The sequence below is a fragment of the Paroedura picta genome, chromosome 16 (assembly GCF_049243985.1).
Source record: "Paroedura picta isolate Pp20150507F chromosome 16, Ppicta_v3.0, whole genome shotgun sequence".
Classification (NCBI taxonomy): domain Eukaryota; kingdom Metazoa; phylum Chordata; class Lepidosauria; order Squamata; family Gekkonidae; genus Paroedura; species Paroedura picta.
This window is the reverse complement of record NC_135384.1, coordinates 6,813,131-6,832,604: the sequence shown is the minus strand read 5'-3', so window position 1 is coordinate 6,832,604 and position 19,474 is coordinate 6,813,131. Positions and strand designations below refer to the sequence as shown.

The 19,474-nt window shown below is 49.0% G+C and overlaps 1 protein-coding gene across 1 annotated transcript in view; it reads left to right on the top strand.

Moving 5' to 3' along the window:
- The window catches only part of NTN5 (netrin 5), a 30,021-nt gene that overhangs the window by 4,517 nt on the left and 6,030 nt on the right, over positions 1-19,474 (top strand). Inside the window, exons 2-3 of the mRNA XM_077312929.1 lie at positions 17,401-18,375; positions 19,130-19,318. Coding sequence (XP_077169044.1) covers positions 17,445-18,375; positions 19,130-19,318 — 1,120 coding nt within the window. The 5' untranslated portion in view covers positions 17,401-17,444. The remainder of the gene's footprint in view (positions 1-17,400; positions 18,376-19,129; positions 19,319-19,474) is intronic.

Here is a 19,474-nt window from a genome sequence, read left to right as displayed (position 1 = left end):
ATAGATTTCAATGGGTCTTGCTTCGTTGTGCGGCTACATTTTGTCCTTTTATCTGATTATTTCTCTACAGAAGGGGCTGTGGATTTTGTCCATCTACTAGGAATCAGTATCATGGCAACAGGCGGTAGATTTCAGCATTAATGCAACGTGGGTTTTTATTCTCTGGCTTTCGAAGCCTCTTTTTCAAAAAGGCTTGTAGACTTTCGATAGGTTCAAGAGGTAACTGACTCATCTGGAATAAACTGTGTCTTTTGAAACAAGTACCTGAGCCTGGACGGGGAGGGGGTTGTATTTAGGGGGATTGACACAATATATTTCAAAAAAATCCAGATTGTTCATGGCTTTGGCTACCCCTCTTCTGCATATATCTGACCCTTGTCTTGTTTGTTTTGAGGGTAACCACAACACCCTGCTTCGTGGTCAGTTTTAGAGAGGCGAGGGGATAAATCCAGCCCTCCTGTCCTAAAAAAAAAATTGGAAGTTTAACAAGACACTGATGAAAACCCTTCATTTCTAGTCGCTTTCCAGCCAAATCTAGGCCTTTTGAGAAATCTAAGCAGGCAGACTCCGTTGCTTTGCCTAGACCCTCCGGCCTCAAAAGACAAACTCCAATTAGCATTCAGGATGCAGGACCCAAAGTAATTGTTGTCACATTCATTATCTTGTTACAAATTAAAAGTTAATGATTCGTCAAGTCGCTAAAGCAGCGAGGGGGGTAATGATAATGCGAGTAAACAGCCCGCATTTGAAAACAGTGGCCAAATGCTTGGGCAATCAAATGCCACTCAGCCATGAACTGTAATTGCAGGCAAGGTTCTAGTGCCGGCATTCTTACGTTTATCCCCAGGTGAAACCCTGCTTTGGAATAGGCCCGGATGATTCAAAAGCACAGGCATCTTTCTCTGTGTGCATATCTGTCTGTCTCAGTTAGGAGGGAGGTTGCAAAGCCAAGGTAGAGACTGGGGGGGGGGGAATCAAAATTCAGGCAGGTAAATCAAAAGAACTGGAGAACAGAACCCACCTGAAATAATTCTGATGTTTCTGATTTTTCCCTCAACGATGGCCTGCTTTCACATTGTCGATATCTTACTGACAATACTATGCCGCATTATTAACAGTCCAAGATTTCTGAGTGACTCTGTTGGTTTGTTTCTTATTGACGAGGGAAGTACATGGGCATGTGTCCGTTCTGGGCTTCATGAGAACCGGTCATTAGGGCTAATTACCCCAAGTTAGCGGGCCCGAGTTTTCCATTCTTCATTAGACACCGGCTAGTTCCTGAGCATCAGGAATCAATCAGGAAATTAACATCTATACCTTTGGGGCTGATAATGCTTTTTTAGCAGGCGCTGATAAACTGGAACTCTGTCAGAGTTAACGAAAACGGAGTGTACATGACAGTGAAGCAGAAAGACAGGCTGCCGGGGGGGGGGGGGGGAGAAGAGCCTACAAAACTGAATTGATTTAAATTGAGAAGCTGTAAAAATGTTTGCAGAAAGAAAGGTCAGGGTAGAAAGAGGTCGATTCCCTATTGCAGGGTTTCTCAGGAGTCAGGGGCACCCTTTTATCTGAATTAAAATTGGGAGGCTAATTCGCTCCCATGGTCTTATTTTTAGACTATGAAAAAGTAAGACTTGTCCGTTTGCTGACTCCCTGGGTTCTCTCCTGTGTCACTGCTCTGCCTTTTTGGATGGAAGGACAGGTCCTCAGAGCAGTAACTGATGCAGAGATGAAGCAGGCAGACTCCTTTGTGGGCTGGTAATCAGGATGCCTCTCTGCGGCGGAGACGATGGGGGGGCTGGTCTCCCTCCCCTTGCAGAGACAGAACAGAATTGGCCCCCCTGTGATTTCTGCAGAGGGTGACTAGATTAAGGCAAGGAAAGGACAACTGGAACCAAGCAGAGATGTCGGTCAAGTAGAGACACACTTAGCAAAATTCTTTGTGGGTTTTGTCTCAAGCTTGTAAGCTGATTTTATTCTCGCGGCACACAAGCTGCTTTCTTGCAGCCATTCCTGTTCAAGGGTAACCGCACAGAAGCAGCAGGTGTGTGTGTGTGGGAGGAGGGAACGCCACACTAAACAGGAAAAGAGACCTGAGTGAGAGAAATATAACTGAGGTGACTGTCACCTGGGGGGGGGGGGTCACCTTGCTCCTAGGTGATTGAAGGAGCAGCTAGGAAACCAGGGAGCCATGCGATCAAAATCATGTAATGTACGTCGCTTTGGCTAAACAAAACAGAAGTTCAGAGGCACTTTTATTCCAGCATGATCTTTGGTGAGTAAACGCTCACTTCCTCAGATACAAATGGGCAGAGATCAAATCATTTCCCACGTCTTTACAGAAAATTACAGAAGAGGGTGTAGGCAGAAGGCGTTCCCACATAGAGAATCCCACCTGATTTATTGTACTAGGCCTCTCTCTGGTCAGCTCCTCCATCTTTCCTCCACCCCTTCGGCAATTTTCTGTAAAAATGAGGGAAATAATTTGCCCCCCTCTCCCCATTGTATCTAAGGAAGTGAGATTTAAGTGTGAAACTTCTATGATTCTACGAACCTCATACTGTTGTTAGGCTTTCAGGTGCCAATGGACTTTTGTTTCACTACAATAGGCTAATACAGCTATCTTATTGGAGCTATCATTTCGGCTACAATTGAAAGCCCCTTTAGGTTCTGCAGGGTGGGGATTTTTGTGGAGTTGTGTGCAGCAGGGAGGGCATTTATTTTAAGGTCCTTCACTCCAAGTGAAAGGATGTGGTCTGGTGGACATCTACCTTTCTGTTTCTTCCCTCCCAATTTTCAAACCTTTGACTTCACATGTTTTGCAGCCCAGAAGGCGAGGAAACGTGTTCATGATTCTTGAACACCCACAGCATCCGTTCCGTGAAAGCTGGGAGCTACTGCGATAGATATATTTCAAAACAAAATGTTTGGATGCTTGTGTACTGAGGGCTCCCCCCCCCCCCGCCCCCCGCTCCTTTTCGGTTTTAAGCTGAAGACTGGCTAAGATTTTACCGGCTAGCAAATGAAGATGTTTAGTTATTTGAGGGAAGGGTGTATTTCCCCTGTCATCTGGCAATAATTTATTTATATGTCAAAGGTCACCTAATGTGGCATTAGGGATTCCAAAAGTTAGTAAAAAGTTGCTATGGATTATATTACATAAAAAGGAGAAACGAGGAACACAACACCCAGCAGCAGCAGCAAGGGATATTATCGTGTTCCAATGTACTAAAAAGATATTGTTTGCCCCCCTCCCTTGGCATTGATGTGTTTTGATCTGTTTAAGAGCATTTATACACTGCTCTGTTCCCAGGTTTAGACTGGCCGACAGATAGATTATAAATGTGTATGAAAACCAGAAAACAGTAAACTACTGAGTCATAATAAAACACTATCCGGCATTCAACAATAAGAGGAAGAGAAACGCTTAGCACTTGTATAGCATTGTCAAGAGTTCCGGGGCGTTTATGTAAATTAATGTTGTTGTTTTTAAGCCCCTTGAATTCGAAAGGAAGCTACGGTTTCCCTTTCAAGAACAGAGATGTTGCATTCCTGACTCCCCGCTGGTAAAGATTTGATAAAATCTAGGAAAGTGTTAGAGCTTCTGTAAGCACAAACCGCACTTGAGCACATTCTCTTGCAGTTATTTTAAAGCACAAATGGGGTTGGATCCAGACCGTTTTCTTCACACCCTCTTGCTTGATTCCCGCTCCTTGTTACAGACTTGGCCACAGTTCATGACGATTCTAGTATAATCCTTTTCTGGGGGTGGGGGGGTGGACAAACTCCCTCACCCTTTTTTTCACCCGTGGAAAAGCTGACTGGATTCAAGCGGGTATCTTTTACTCCCAAGAAGACCTTTAAAAAACAATAAAATCAGAGTCCAGTGGCACCTTTAAGACCCACAAAGATTTATTCAAGGAGTGAGCTTTCGAGTGCAAGCACTCTTCCGCAGACTGCACTCGAAATCTCACGCCTTGAATAAATCTTTGTGGGTCTTCAAGGTGCTACTGGACTCTGGTTTTGTTGTGCTACTCCAGACCAACACGGCCAACCCATTTGAATTTAAAAAACAATGTGACTGATCTAAGTAACTGGAATGTTATGAACTAGTTGTAGCTGTTTCAAATCGTACTATCTACACAGGTGCACGTGACATTCAGGTTTGTACGCAGATATTGTCCTTCAGTGTACGCAGCGTGGCACTCCTTTTAACCAAGGAAATTAGGGCCCATGCAGCCACTTTCTACATCAGAGTGCATGAGAATCTGAGGGTGATAGCTACTTCATAACCTGGAGCAGCGTTTACAGGGTGTCAAGGAAGATTGGCTCAAATTTCCAGCAATTGCGGGTTATTTTCTAGAAGGTTTTCTTTTATATTTAGACATTTTCTCCTGCCTTTCCTCCAAGGAACAGGGGGCAGGATGCATGGTTTAGTGATTAAGAGTGGCGCCTTCTAATCTGGCCAGCCGAGTTTGATTCCCCGCTCCTCCACTTGCAGCCAGCTGGGTGACCTTGGGCCAGTCACAGCTCTAGCAGTCCTGTCAGAGCTCTCTCAGCCTCACCCCCCTCACAGGGTGTCTGTCGTGGGGAGAGGAAAGGAAGGCGATTGTAAGGCGCTTGGAGACTCCCTCTGGTAGGGAAAAGCAGCATGTGAGATCCAATTCTCCTCCTTCTCCTCCTCGTCCCAGGCCCAGGGAAACTGAACTTTTCCGTCTGAATTGATGTGAGGTAATGCAGACGACAGTGTTTTGATAGAAGATGCTGCATCTCGTTCCGTCCGTCGCATTGATGAATCCTTCATCGATTAACCATTTTTCATGTGAAACTATGAGAAAGACATGGGCTCACTTTTGTCTGTAATAAGTTTTCTATTTATTATGGACAAAGCTTCCAAATATGGATATTCCATAAAAATGATGAACGGCTGGTAATCATACAGAGATGTTTGGGTTTTGGGGTTTGTTTGTTTTTTTGTAAACAGAGGAGGGAAAAAATCCATGAGTTTAAGTGTGCCTAATTCTGTGCTGGATCAGGGCCACTGGCAATAGAATCCTACAGACACTTTTCTGGCAGTAAATCCCATTGAATAAAATGCGATAGACTTCGGAGTAGACCTGTTGGGATACAGCAGTAATACCAAGGGGCACATAATGCACATACCGTGTGCCGATCCCCAGTATTTTATTTGCCCCTCCCCAATAGAGCCATGGAGTTTTCAGATAAAAGAACCAGCTTGGTGTAGTGGTTAAGAGTGGCAACATCTAATCTGGCGAGCCGGGTTTGATTCCCCGCTCCTCCACATGCAGCCAGCGGGGGAACTTTGGGCTAACCACAGCCCTGATAGGGCTGTTCTGACCAAGCAGTCTCTCTCAGACTGCCTGTTGTGGGGAGAGGAAGGGAAAGCGATGGTAAGCCACTTTGAGACTCCTTCAGGCAGTGAAAAACCAACTCCTCCTCCTCCTCTTCTTCTCTAGGATTCTCTGCCCACAAAGAAGCTTTTTCAGAAGTCCTCCTTCCCATAACTTGTGATATTTGGGGCCAATGTCTGGGAAAGATAGGAAATATTGACAATGAAACAAAGCATGTGGGTAGCAGAATGGGGTCTCAGAACTCCTCCTGTGGAAGACAATTCCAGATAGGAATTTTCAGGACACCAGACTTCCGTGGATTTTCTTCTCGTGGGTCTTGTTTCCCCCACCAAAGAAAGGAATTTTTCTCCCCAGCTCTCCTTTAATCTCTTGCCATCACTAGGAAGGATTTCAATTTTAGGGGCTTACTCCTCCTCCTAACTGAAACCGTCCCCCCACAATGGTTCCTCGGGCATCTTCCCTGGCCTCCTCTGAGCGCAGGGTTGGGGCTCCCTCTGAATCGAGCCAGCATACAAATCAGACATGTTCTAACAAAGCTGTGCCTTGTACCAAGGTGGCCTGTGGGGTGGGGAGTATGAAAAAAGCAGAGCGTGTGGGCAGGAGGGGGGGGGTCAGTGTGCTTCTCTCTTAATTATGCCCCGACATTAGTCAAATGTTTGACTTCTCTGCCAGATTCCGAGAAGCTGTCTTTTCACTGGCGCAAATTATCTCCTTCAGCAGTTGGGCAATTAAAAATCTAACGGGCTTAATTGCTGCCTCCTCCCAGCCCGTCTGATTTGCATGGAGGCAAATGACAGACTCAGAGTAGGGCAGCATTTTCTGGTGCATCTTGGAATCATTCACAAATCCCGCCAATCTACAGAACGTCCCTTGCTTGTTCGTAAAGTACGCCGATCCCTGCCCCGTACGGAACCACGAAGGAAATACAGTATTCATAACATTTGGATCCTATTACAACCTCTGCTAATGAACTGTTTATTAAGAGAACGGCGGCGTGTTTTGAGCCAGATTTCGGATAATGCTAACATTAACACACGGGCAGCAGTTGTTACAACAGCTGAGTACATCTTTCCAAAATAGGAGGCCGTTATGTTCTTATGGGAACATGATGTGAAATAAAGGATTTAAAAAAAAAAGTATCCTTTCCCCTCTCGTTCCTCCCTAGATGCTTAAATCAGATGGGGAGACTCTGCCCTGTTCCTTTATTTTTGGGGAGTCTATCCTTTGGGTCACTTTTTGGACTTTCCTCCCCAGTGAGGCTTTCGTGGTGTCCCTAGGGGATAAGCCAGGAGGACGTTTATGTTTTTATATCATCCAAAAATCATAGAACAAAGCTTGACTTCAAAGACCAACTGAGCTTTATTCTAGGTGTGAACATTTGTGTGCTTCCTCAGACAATGAAATAGGAACCAACAGAGTGCAGATATAAGGGCAGAGTAAATTAGCAGTAAGTTAGGAAACAACATAATTACTGTTAATTTACTCTGTCCTTATACCTGCACTTTGATGGTTCCTATTTCATTGTCTGAGGAAGCATGTGTGCACAGGAAAGCTCACATCTAGAATAAGAATTTGTTGGTCTTAAAGGAGCCCCTGGACTCTAAATTCGTTCTGCTACTTCTGATCAACACGACTACATACCTGAATCTACCCAAAATCATAGGCTGGAGTTAACAACCCAAATTCAAAGCATGTTTTCAGAGCCCTGTTTGCTGACCCTTAAGCCACCCAACATCACACAATCCATAGGTATTAAACCATGTTTCCGCGTTTGGCTTCAACCGAGGCAAGCAGAAAGTCAAGGGGAAACATTAACCGAGGACAAAAGCAATAAGACGACCTCAAGATTTTCCTAAAGGAACATCATCTTCTATCTACACAAACAAATATTAACCTTGACCTGATAAACACCTTCTTCTTTTTTTTTACTCAGAAGAACAAAGTGTAATTTCTTGAGACTTGTGAGAAAGCATTATTACCAGCACACAAGAGGGTGCAGTACATCTAAAGGCATACAGAATGTCTCAGATTCAACCCCCCCAGCCCCCTGTTCAAAGGATTCCTCTGTCGGGCGATGGAAATATTTTATTTAGGAAGCTGATAGGCCCCCTCTTCAGAGAACAAAGTGTGCCAACCTTGCAGATGTGCAGCTGGGCAGTTGTGCATTTTGTGCAGATGCATCAATGGAAGCCATGCTCAGGTATTTGAACGGTAGTGACTTCACCGAACGGAAGGGGGGGGGAATACATATGTATATATTTACCCACCGAGACGACAGCTTGAAAGGCGATCGAGGGCCTACTTTGTGGTGAGTGAGTGCCCTGCTAGGAATTGGGCTATCCAATGGCGGTGAAATTGCTACCCTTTTTGTTGAAGTATTGGCTAACCCTGTCAAGAGCGGCCTTGCTTCCGACAGCCCCCTGTCCCTCCTGGCTTTCATTTCGTATAACAGCAAAAGGAGACGAGATGGAGATACGCCGGTGGGAGTCAAGAGCCGAATATCCTCAGAAGAGGAACGCATGCCAAAAATTCTGACATCATGGAAAGGATGTCATGAGCGCCAAAAGAGTGTGTGTGCATGTGTGTGTGTGTGTGGGGGGAGAGAGTGTGTGTAAAAGGGGAAAGGGATGAACATTTTGGCAAATAGAAAGCACTGTGGCTTGCAGCTTTTTTAAAGTAAAGACACGTGACCCCATATTGCATGCTCTTGAACCCGCAAAATCCTTGTATTTTGTTCCGATCGCCTCCCCGGGGAGGAGGCAGGGCGAATCAGTAGCACAGACAGGAAACAGAATGACGTAAAGCCAAAATCCAGCAAACTTCCCGTCCTTTCAGGGAGAAGTCTGAAGCAGATAAATGCTGAAACCTGGGTGAGAATCGGGGTCAGATGACGGACAGCACCGTACTCGACCCCTGGAAAAGCTTGCATCAGCGTTGCATGTCTCATAGGCCGGACATTATTTTGGGAATCTGTCACCGGGCCTCTGTCTGTTTAACCTTAAAAAGGGGCAGCTGCGATGACCAATTGGGATGAGGGCCATGGCATAACCCTTTCCCTCCCGTACCACTTCCCCGCTTTAAATCGCCCTGATCCTTGAGGTTCCATCTGCCATCATGTAGAAGCAGGACTGGTATTGAACCAGGGTTCCCAGTTCTCTTCACTGGGACTAGCAGCAGCCGGGTCAGGAGCTGTTCTGGATGAGTCCTCAACAGAAAGGGAGAGGAGAGCTTTAGCTAGCCGCAATTGAAAGCCCCAATCGGGAGATTGTTTTGTGGAGCTGCACCTCGGAGCACTTTGGCAGGAGGAAAAAAAATAATAATTGGAAGCTTTTAATAGATTTTCCCCAGCATTCCTGCTGTGAGATCCTTCCAGTCCCGTAGAAGACAAATCTGCAAGAAGGCAGACAAAGATATTTTCTTTCTGAAGAAAAAGGCGAAGCTTGTTTGTATTTGATGGAAGTGGTTGATAGGTCTTTTCTTATCCATTTCAGGTGCCAGCAGGGGAAGATTTCGGGAGCGGGGTGGGGATGGAGGTCTTTGATGCTCTTGGATACACTGAGGACTGAAATGCAATAAAATAAAATCCTACGTATTTAAAAATAATTCCTTGCACCTTCTTTTTAAGACTCGTAATAACAAGAGCAGGGCAAGATGAGGTTCCCACTGGCTGCAGAGGGAAGGACATGCAGTAATGGGTTTGAACTACAAGTACAACAATATAGGCTAGATATCAGGAAAAAGTTTTTCACAGTCAGAGTAGTTCAGCAGTGGAATAGGCTGCCTAAGGAGGTGGTGAGCTCCCCCTCACTGGCAGTCTTCAAGCAAAGGTTGGATGCACACTTTTCTTGGATGCTTTAGGATGCTTAGGGCTGATCCTGTGTTGAGCAGGGGGTTGGACTAGATGGCCTGTGTGGCCCCTTCCAACTCTATGATTCTATAAGAGTAATGGTATTAGCCCAGGCTGTTCATATGCAGCTCTGGCCTAGATAGCCCAGGCAAGGAAGTATCATCAGATCTCAGAGGCTGGGAGACCAGAAGAACTAAGCAAATGCAGGCAATTGCAAGCCACCTATGAATGTCTCTTTCCTTGAAAACCCAATTGGAGTTGCCGTAAATTGATTGCAACTTGACTTCCCCCCCCCCAAAAAAGAGATTCACATGCAAATATATACATGCATTCACACACACATCTTGAGAGTCAGCAAGGTGTAGTGGTTAAGACCAGCAGACTCTAGTCTGGGAAATTGGGAGGTTTCACTCCCCATTCCTCCACAGGAAGGCTACTGAGTCCCAGTTCTCTCAGAGCTCTCTCAGCCCCACCTGCCTCACAAGCTACCTGTTGCGGGGAGAGGAAGGGGAGATGAAGCAGATTGTCAGCTGCTTTAAGACTCCTTCAGGTAGAGAAAAGTGGCATATAAGAACCTTCTTCTTCTTCTTCGGTAATATGAGGGCTCTCTCAGCCTCTCCTCCCTCACAGGGTGTCTGTTGGGGGGAGAGGAAACCACCAGAAATTTTATGCTGGTAATGACGCAGCCTGAGTGGACAGACTTCACTCAGGATGGGGCTGGAATAAGGAGCAGGATTTGGCAACGTAAGAGCAGAAATGCCATCTGGATCTAACCCACTGACTTGTTCCCGAGCTGACCAGAGATATCGGTGCTCTGAGAAATAACCCTACAGGCCCCGAAAACGCGCGGGACGTCCAGAAAGAGTCTTCTCCCACCCCATGCTTCCAAAGTGGTGCCCCTGCTCTTTCTTCTGAGTTGATGCGCTCGAAACCGCACACTCCCCATGCTCGGAGAAGGTGACATAACATATGTGTAACGAATTAGTACAGAGCACAAAAATTGATGGTCAAGTGGATAGCTGGAGGGGGAGTAGCTTTTAGCTATGATTTACGCTTCCCAGCCCCCCTCCTGGAACAGCAGTGCCTCCAGCCACCTGGCCTCTGGGATGCGAGCAAAGGGCCCGAGTGTAAAATCAAGCAAACTGGCCGTGGCCTAAAACCAGCCACCACCTGCCCCTACTGACTGGCGGGTTACGGCGAATTTCCCTCCCTCCTTGGCTTTACCTCTGTTTATTTTAAGCCCTGTGTCATTGACGGCTTTGATGCCCGGTGCTAATGCAGAACGAATCCTCAAAACACTCCTGACAGGTTCCTTTTCTGAGTGCTCCGTTCCCCCGGAGAGCTCTCAGAAATATTTGCCGTGGGGGTGTAAAGGAGGACAGAGAGAGAAGGCCAAATCCTGAGGGCGGAGGCAAACAGCTGGCTGTGAAGCCTCAAAGCAAGAGCCTGATGTCCACTTTTGGTTACAACGGAGAGGTTTGAGACATGGACTGTAGAGGCAGGCAAGCGTTAGTGGCAGGTGATCTAGGTGATCTTTGGGGGGTTGTGCTGGGTTTGGGAATGGGTGTTCCTTGCCTGGGGCACCCCAAGAAAAAGGAGGCTTGAATCCGCCAATTTTTCTGCTGGTGGGAAAGGAAAGAACAGCCACAGTTGAAGGATGGACTGTAGAGGCAGGCAAGAGTTAGATGATCCAGATTACCTTCAGGGGGTTGTGTTGAGCTTGGGAAAGGATGCTTCTCACCTGGGGCATCAGAAGAAGGAGGAGGAGAAGGAGAAGGAGAAGGAGAAGGAGAAGGAGAAGGAGAAGGAGAAGGAGAAGGAGAAGGAGAAGGAGAAGGAGAAGGAGGAGAAGGAGAAGGAGGAGAAGGAGAAGGAGAAGGAGAAGACCCCAAAGTGGAGATTGGCATTTCCCTGGGCCTGCAAGAAAGGGCCACAAGAGCCCAGTGTCGACACAGTCCCTTCTGCCTGCCCACCCACAATGAAGTCCCTTTTTCTTTTTCCCCAATTTATTTTAGCCCAATTTATTTTAGCCCTTTAGCCCCAATTTATTTTAGCCCTAAACGTCCCCTCCTCGACCAGAAGGCCTGAGGCTGGTCACCAAGATGAGCTGTCGTCAGCCTGAACACGACATCTTGGCTGTTGGAATTCCTGAAGTGCAGAGGCTACACTCAAGAAAGAATCCCCCCCCACACACCCCATCTTGGGATGATGTTGTGAGGCTCCCCACACCCACAACATTTGCAACCACAGGCCCCTTCTCTTCCCTCCATCCACAGAGGGAACGAAAGGGAAGCAGACACACAGTTCCTTTCCTCTCCCGACCCGTTCAAAGATTTAGGGCAGCAAAATTCCTTTCCACCCAGGGGCAGCAAGGCAGTCGGGCCTGCTGACATCTCCTCTAGATCTTGGGGGATGTGACTTTTCCCCCCAAACTGCGGACCGAGGAGGGTTTTGTGCATGCACGACCCCTTTCGAGCCAAAACTTGAAAGGGGAATTTCTTCCCACGGAATAAAGAAACCAGGAAATAAAGCTAGTCTGTGAGAGTGAAATAAAGCAGCTTCAAACACCAAAATCCCTCGGGTTCCGTACTGTGAAGAAGAATGGAAATTCACTCGCGGGGGGAAAATGTAAGCGAGTTAAGCTCTGCTTAATTTCTAAAGAGATAAATAAGTGCAGGCAAGCTGCCCTGTTTAAACATCATGTTGTTTTTCCCCTGCTTCTAGAAGCCTGACCAATTTTAGGTTTGTAGCAACGGGTTGTGGTACCGATCAGCCACTCTGTAACTTGACAAAGTGAGGACACAAACACAGTAAGAGCCAGTTCAGTGTAGTGGTTAAAGAGCAGCGGACTTTAATCTGGACACCAATTCCTTGCAATAGCAAAGCCACAGCAGGGAAAGAGTCTTGGATCCACACGGCAGATCCAACACTGATCATGGGATTGCCCAAAAAGGACCCATGAGGAAGGAGGTAATGTGCTCTGGCCATATTAGCCCAGAATCCGGTATGCCCTTTCCCTTCCAGTGGAGGCAGGATGGAGAAGCTCCAATTCAAGGATCTTCCAAAAAACCCTATTTTTGGTGGCTGGAACTCCTCTTGGGTAAACTCTAGGCATATTCACCCTAGCCCAATTAGCACGGTGGCCTTGTTAAGGCTGCCAACTCTGAACTGGGGAATTCCTGGAGGTTTTGGGGTGGAGCCTGGGGAGTGTAGGGTTTGAGGAAGAAAGGGATCTCGGGATATAACACCAAGAGGCCACCATCCAAAGATTCATGGTCATGTTGACTCCCCTTCCCTTCCAAAATGGCCAGTGGTGGGCCTGGAGGGAGTGGGAAGAGAAAGGACCCCGGGTGGGCGTGTCCACAGCTCTGCTTCCCAACCATATTCTGCACTATTGCGCCATTTCTGGGTTTTCTCAAAGCCTGAAGAACGTTTCTGTGGTTTCTCAATGGTAAAAAAGTTGAGAAGCCTACTCCAGATGAATTGATCTCTGTAGTTTGGAGAGATCAACTGTAATCCCAGTAGATCTGCTGACTCTACCTGGAGGCTGCCAACTCTGCTTGTTGTGGATTTGATCGCTTTGTTTTGTGCATTTTGGGTGTTTTCCCATTGGTTCCATTTTGGGGGCTTCAGTTGCTCCTAGGGAAGCCTAGAGATGCTCCACCCACCCTTAGTGGAATGAGTGCATTTTTTTACATGGACTTCCAGCAGGGACATTTTTCACAGAATTTGAATTTTCTGGCTTACCCCCACCCTATCCCACCCTCCCAGGCACCTCTCTTTCTAAAGGAAGGCATTCGTTTTATGTTTGACAAATGATTTATTGACGTTCCAGATGTTTTTCCAGACCATTCTCCAATTTGTCAAGATGGTCTTTGCTACTGGGAAAGGGAAGGGGTGGGAGAGCTCTTTGTAGCAGGGAACAGAGAGAGGAAATTGGGTGCCCCCCTTAAGTGACCATCTCGATTTTTAAACAGTAACTGTAGAGACACACAAATACCCTCACCCCGCCCCCCCCTTAAGCTTCACTTTAATGTGCCTTCCCAGTCCACAGCAGGTGCGAAGGGCAAAGACTTGTCAATGGGGATGTTTAGAGTTTCACAGAAGGGCATAAAATCGAATTTGGGACGTTTCACTCGTCACAGTGGAAAGGAAGGAGGAAACCTTGCTTCTGGGCATTTGAAGCAGAACAGAGCATCAAAACAGCCATCCTGGCTCAGGCTAGTGGATGAAACAGCTCTCACCTGGGCCTAAATTCTCACAAAGAGAAATGTCAGCGCATAAGCCGGGATGGAAGCCAGACATCCCAGCAGCTGGGTCCACTAAACCCAGATGTGCAGGGGGTGCTCTGTGAGTAGGAAATTATTCTGCATGTTGCTTTTTTGCAATAGCTTCTTGTTTCTTCCTTTACTTCCTTTCAAAATGGACCCTGGAAGATCCTTGTGGCAGTAGCCCTTCTCTTTAGTTTCTATTCCTGTGTCAAGCATGATGGACTCAGCTATTGCTTCCTATTTTCCAGCTTTCTTTCTTTCTTGCTTTCATTCATTCATTCATTCATTCATTCATTCATTCATTCATTCATTCATTCATTCATTCATTCATTCATTCATTCATTCATTCATTCATTCATTCATTTCTATCCTGCTTTTCTCCCCAATGAGAACCGAAAGTAGCTTACAATGTAAAATAAAAAATACAAGGGAAATAAAAAAGACAAAAAGGAAGGGAAGACTTCCTAGTACAGATCGGGTCTTCCTTTCTCTTTTGACTCCTTAGTGTTGCCTCAAAGCTAACAGTGGACAGACAAGAGCATGCCCTATCACATTCAAGAGCTTGCACCTCTGGGCATGGTCAGTATGCCATCCCATTTTCCCACCTAAGGCAGGGAATCACCTGCCTCAGCCCCAATTTCCTGCTCCTGAGGAACTGAGGAGCACGAGAAAAAATGACCTCCACATAGTGACGCTCTAGGAATTCATTTTATGGTAAAGACCATAGAGAAGGGACATCATCTGAAGAAGGCAATCGCAAGCCCCCTCTGCTTCTCACTTACCTTGAAAGCACCTTGCTGGGGTCGCCATAAGTCAGCTACAACTCGACATTACACACACACATGTTCACAAAGAACCTAGGAGGAAGCCTAGATCATTACCCAGTGTGATATCTTCCCAAATCTCTGCCCTCTTCAAGCACTGACCCTCAAATATCCTAGCATTTGCTGAGGCAGTGTTGGGAGTCCAAACACCCAGACCTGTGATGGAGGGGGAGAAATCTCTGCATAGATGACCAACTGCAGCGTATTTTGCACGCGGAATCCTGTGCGAGGACCCTTCTAAAGGTAGGAACTGCATAGCCGGAAAAAGCCTGGGAACAGGATCCACCAGTGAGCCACACACTGAGGAAGCAAAGACCTCCCTGGCGGTTGAGGAATGTCCCCAATCAAAGCCCCCAGGCAATTAGCGATTAAGAAAATCAGAGAAAAAGACAGAGGCATCACTTTCCGCTCTTCCACAGATTATCCCCCCTGTCAAGGGAGGAGAATCTGAGCCTGGGCTCCCAGGGCCGCCGGACCTCCAAGACTGCCTCGGCCCACGCTACAACCAACTGTCTCCCCCAGAGCCCAAACTTTGCTCAGGACATGTCATTTCACAAAGCTGATTACACGGTCGTGGCTTGGGGGCAGCTTCTCTGCCTCTTATGCTGGGAGGCCTGTTTCGCAAGTGCCGTGGAAAAAGCCTTCGGCTTTAGCCTCTCTTTAAGGTTCTTGGAGGGCCTGGGTTTTATTGGCCTATTAAGGACCATTGAGCTCTCCTGGGTAATTGGTGAAGGGGTCTCGATTCTGCCAGGCTCTGCGGCGCATGAACTCTCAGAGTCTGCCTTCGATCTTCCCCTTGTTGACAACCTGCAGGTGGCACCTGGAGGCCTCCAACCTGCAGAGATCAGTCCAAATGGCTGCTTCGGAGGGTGAATGTCATGGCATTATACCCCACTAATGTCCCTGCCCTCATTAAATCCCAGCCTCCCCAAATCTCCGGGTCTTTCCAAACCCAGAGCTGGCCTCACTTCCTTGCCTCCAGATTCCATCCTGATTGACTCCTCCTCAGTTGCATGTAGTTGAATTTTTGGTCTGAATGACCGTAAATAAATATTGATTGATTGATTGACGCCTCCTTGGACTTCCCAGATTCCTGTGGGCTCCATCTTCGACTAACCGGCTTCTGGGTGTTTGCCAGGGGCCAGCCTTCTATTTTGGTTCTTGCCTCCCTGTTTTTGCCTTGGGCAGAACTTCTTTGAGGATGCCCTTTCAAGTTGTTTATTTGAGTACCCAGGTGCCAGGACTGCTATTTGGGAGCGTTTCAGTTTCTTAGAGCGTGGGCTTTAGGACCTACATCTCTCCGATAGGGAATAGACGCATCGTCTCCATAGGGCTGTGAGAAGGAAGTCTTGCTGGGCTTCGGGGCAGCTGGGGAGTGAGAGTCATCGGACAGAACAGAGGCCCGAGTTCCTGGCTGTTGAATAATTGTGCAGGAAAGGAAATTCCCACAACGCACAGCTCGTCACAAGTCAGGAAATTTGTCCCTGCAAAATTCACTTTTCTGCACTGACGGCCCCACAAGGAGCAAGGGGGGGTGCCCCCATTTGAGGGTTAATCGGTTGGCCTTCCAATCCGGAAGCAGCAATGCTGCTAGGATGTCGCCCTTCAGAAATACTCTCAGAAGCTTTCCCCCCCCCCTGAAAATTCGGGCATCGGTAGGAAATTTGCGGCCCTGACCTCTGCCATTGCTAAACTGGAAGGAGACCTCTTCTCATCCGGCTGCCCTTCCCTGCGCAGAAGTGTGGCTGTTGTGAGCCCCTTGGGGAACTACATGTTTATTCAACCCCGGGCAGGCTGGAACGCAGGGAGAATCAAGAATTCGGCTTATCATAACCCGCAAATTAACACTGCCTGATCCATCAGTCATTGTCAACGACACACCACTCCCAAAAAGCTTCCCCTCCTTATGTGCCGGAGGCCAGATGCAAGCCCTCATCGGCTGGGACCCCTCCCTCCCGCTCCCTGCCCCTTCCCCCCCACCCCCTGCTCTTGGGGCTGGGTTAATTCCCATTCGTGCCTTTACTGTGAAAAGTGGGTTTAAGGCCACTTTCTCACGCTCATTAAATTCTCATCTATTTGCGTCTTTGGGCCCCAATTTCTCAATTGTGGCGAGTTGTTGAGATGTGTGTGCTTGCGTGCGTGCATGAATGATTCTTTCACGAGTGATCGCAGAGGGGCGAACAGGTGGAGAACAGACCACTTGGGAAGGCAGAGCTGCATTTATCTGCCTCGCGTACATCAAGGGTGACCACCTGCAGGAACACCCCCTTTTAGGATCTGGGAGGGTTTGGAGGCCGACGCCCTACTCCGCCCATACCCCCACCCTGGGGGGGAAAGACGTTAGTTATACGTTGCAGATGAGGCTGGACTGGGCCACGTAAATTAGTGGCAACGGAGGGGTGAGGGGTTGCTTAGAATGGGTCAAAAGATGATAGGGAGGTCTTTAAAGGCCTTCGGATCGGAACCATAGAGTTAAGTAAGGCCTAGAGTGACCAAAATGTCTGAAAGCTGCTGTTAGGCTGTCAGGAGGACCACAATGCAGATGAATGGGATGCTCTCCCCCTTCCCATCTAGGGTTGCCCATTCTGGCCTACAGGATGTCTTGACAGCAATTCCCAAAAACAACAACATGATTTATTTTGTTCTCAATGCCATGTTATCAAAGATAAGGAGAAAGCAGTACATTCTGTAGCCATGGGAAAACGGGGGATAATGTAGGAAGGGGTGTCAGGGGGGAAGGTGGACAAGTCAAGAGCCAGCGTGGTGTGGTGGTTAGGAGCAATAGTATGTAATCTGGGCAGCCGGGTTTGATTCCCTGCTCCTCCACATGCAGCCAGCGGAGTGATCTTGGGCTAGCCAGAGTCCTGTTAGAAGCTGTTCTGACAACAGTTTCTCTCAGAGCTCTCTCAGCCTCACCCGCCTCACAGGGTGTCTGTTGTGGGGAGAGGAAGGGAAGGCGATTGTCAGCCTCTTTGAGACTCCTTTGGGTAGTCAAAAGCAGGGTATAAAAACCAACTCCATTGCCTTCCAGTTGCAAGCTGTCCTAACGCATCCCCCCTGCGGGTTTTCTCTCTTTTCTTTTCCAGGTGATGCATAGTTATCCTTGACACCTGGCCCCCTCCCCCCAGAGATGCTTCCCTTCCCATGGGGCTTTGCGGTTTTCCTCCCGTTTCTCCTCAGCCTGGCTTCTGACCCCCATGACCCCTGCTACGATGCCCACCAACACCCGCGCTACTGCCTTCCGGAACTTTCCGAACTGGCGTCCGGGCGTCTGGTGGAAGCCTCCAGCACCTGTGGGAAGCCTTCCGGGCGGTTCTGCGCCTTCCGGGATTCGACCGACACGGCCTCCAAATTCTGTCAGCGCTGCCAAGAAAGCTCCCACCCGCCGGAGCACCTCACGGACCCCAACGGCGGCTCCACCTGCTGGTGGTCCCAGCCCTCGGCCAACGCCACGCTCACGTTGTCGCTGGGACGCCGCGTCGAAGTCCTCTACGTGGCTCTCCGGTTCTGCTCCCCACGCCCGGAATCCCTGGCCATTTACAAGTCGATGGACTACGGGCGCAGCTGGGTGCCCTTTCAGTTCTTCTCCGCCCACTGCCGCCGGCGCTACCGCGTGCCGACCACCACGGTTATTTCGAAGTCCATGGAGCACGAGGCGGCCTGCGTCGATGCCCAGACGGCCCCTAAGCCTCTCGCCGGGGGTCTGGTGGCCTTCATGCCCCTCGCGGGCCGTCCCTCGGCCAGGAGGTTCGAATACAGCCCCGTCCTCCAGGACTGGGTGACCGCCACTGACCTGCGGGTGTCGTTCGACCGCATGCACCCGACGCGGACGCTGGGGCTGCGGAGGAGGGAGGCGTCCTACGGGGTGGCCGAACTGCAGGTCGGGGGCAGGTGCAAATGCAATGGACACGCTTCGCGGTGCACGGCCGGGAAGGACGGTGGGGTGCCCCAGTGTGACTGCCAGCACAACACAACCGGGGCGGAATGTGACACCTGCAAGGCCTTCTACTGGGACAGACCCTGGCAACGGGCCACTCCCAAAGACGCTCATGAGTGTGTGGGTGAGACGGAGAGAGGCTGAACGCAGAGAGCCGAGGATTAGGGAGGGTTCGGAGCAAAGGAGTCTGGGAGTCTGCCTGAGGAGTGCCAATCGGTCCTCCGTCCCCCTTGAGCCCCCGTTTCCTTCAACCAAACTCCACAAGAGCTTTGGAGGAGTGTGGCGGTTAAGAGCAGCAGCTTCTAATCTGGCGAGCCGGGTTTGATTCCCTGCTCCTCCACATGCAGCCAGCTGGGTGGCCTTGGTCTAATCACAGTCTTGCCGGAGTTGTTGTCACATAGCAGTTGTCTCAGAGCTCTCCCAGTCCCATCTACCGCTGGGGCTAGGAGAAGAAGGGAAGGCAATTGTAAGCCGCTTTGAGACTCCTGTGGGCAGTGAAAAGCAGGGTATAAAAGCCAATTCTTCCTTCTTCTAGAAACAGACCTTGACAAAATCAGGGTTCTGTCTCAAATCCCAAACACAGCTCAGACCTTGTAGCCGTCAAACTGAGGAAAGGTCTACCCTGTCCTAAAGCAAGGCTCTAAAGAGAAGGGTGGGAAATTGGGGGCGGAGCCTGAGGTGGGGAGAATTTGTGGGGGGGGACTATAAAGCTGTGGCCTCCGCCTTCCAGAGCTGCCCTTTTCTCAAGGTGAACGGATCTCCGTAGACTGGTGTATCCCTGGAGGCGGGCAGCCCTAAAAGGGTGGGCAGGGGGCCAGCTTTCGCTCAGGGCCGGGGGACCCCGGCTGTGCTGACAGACCCCCTTCCTGCCTCCCCAGCCTGCAGCTGCCACCGCCACTCCCACCGCTGCCGGTTCAGCATGGAACTTTTTGAGCTCTCGGGGCGCCAGAGCGGAGGGATCTGCTTGAACTGCCGGCACCACACGGCCGGGCGCCACTGCCAGTACTGCAGGCCGGGCTTCAAGCGTGACCTGAGCCGCTCCATCACCAGCAGCAAGGCATGCAAAGGTGAGTGTTGGGGCTCTGAGGAACACGCCCAGGGGCTCCTCGGATCTTTCCCCTGGTCTCCCCATTGGGGTTGTCAGGAGAAGCAGAAGCTGGCTTCTCTTCCCAATGGAATTTCTCTCCCGGGAATGTATGCTGCTAAGAAATTCTGTGTTAGAG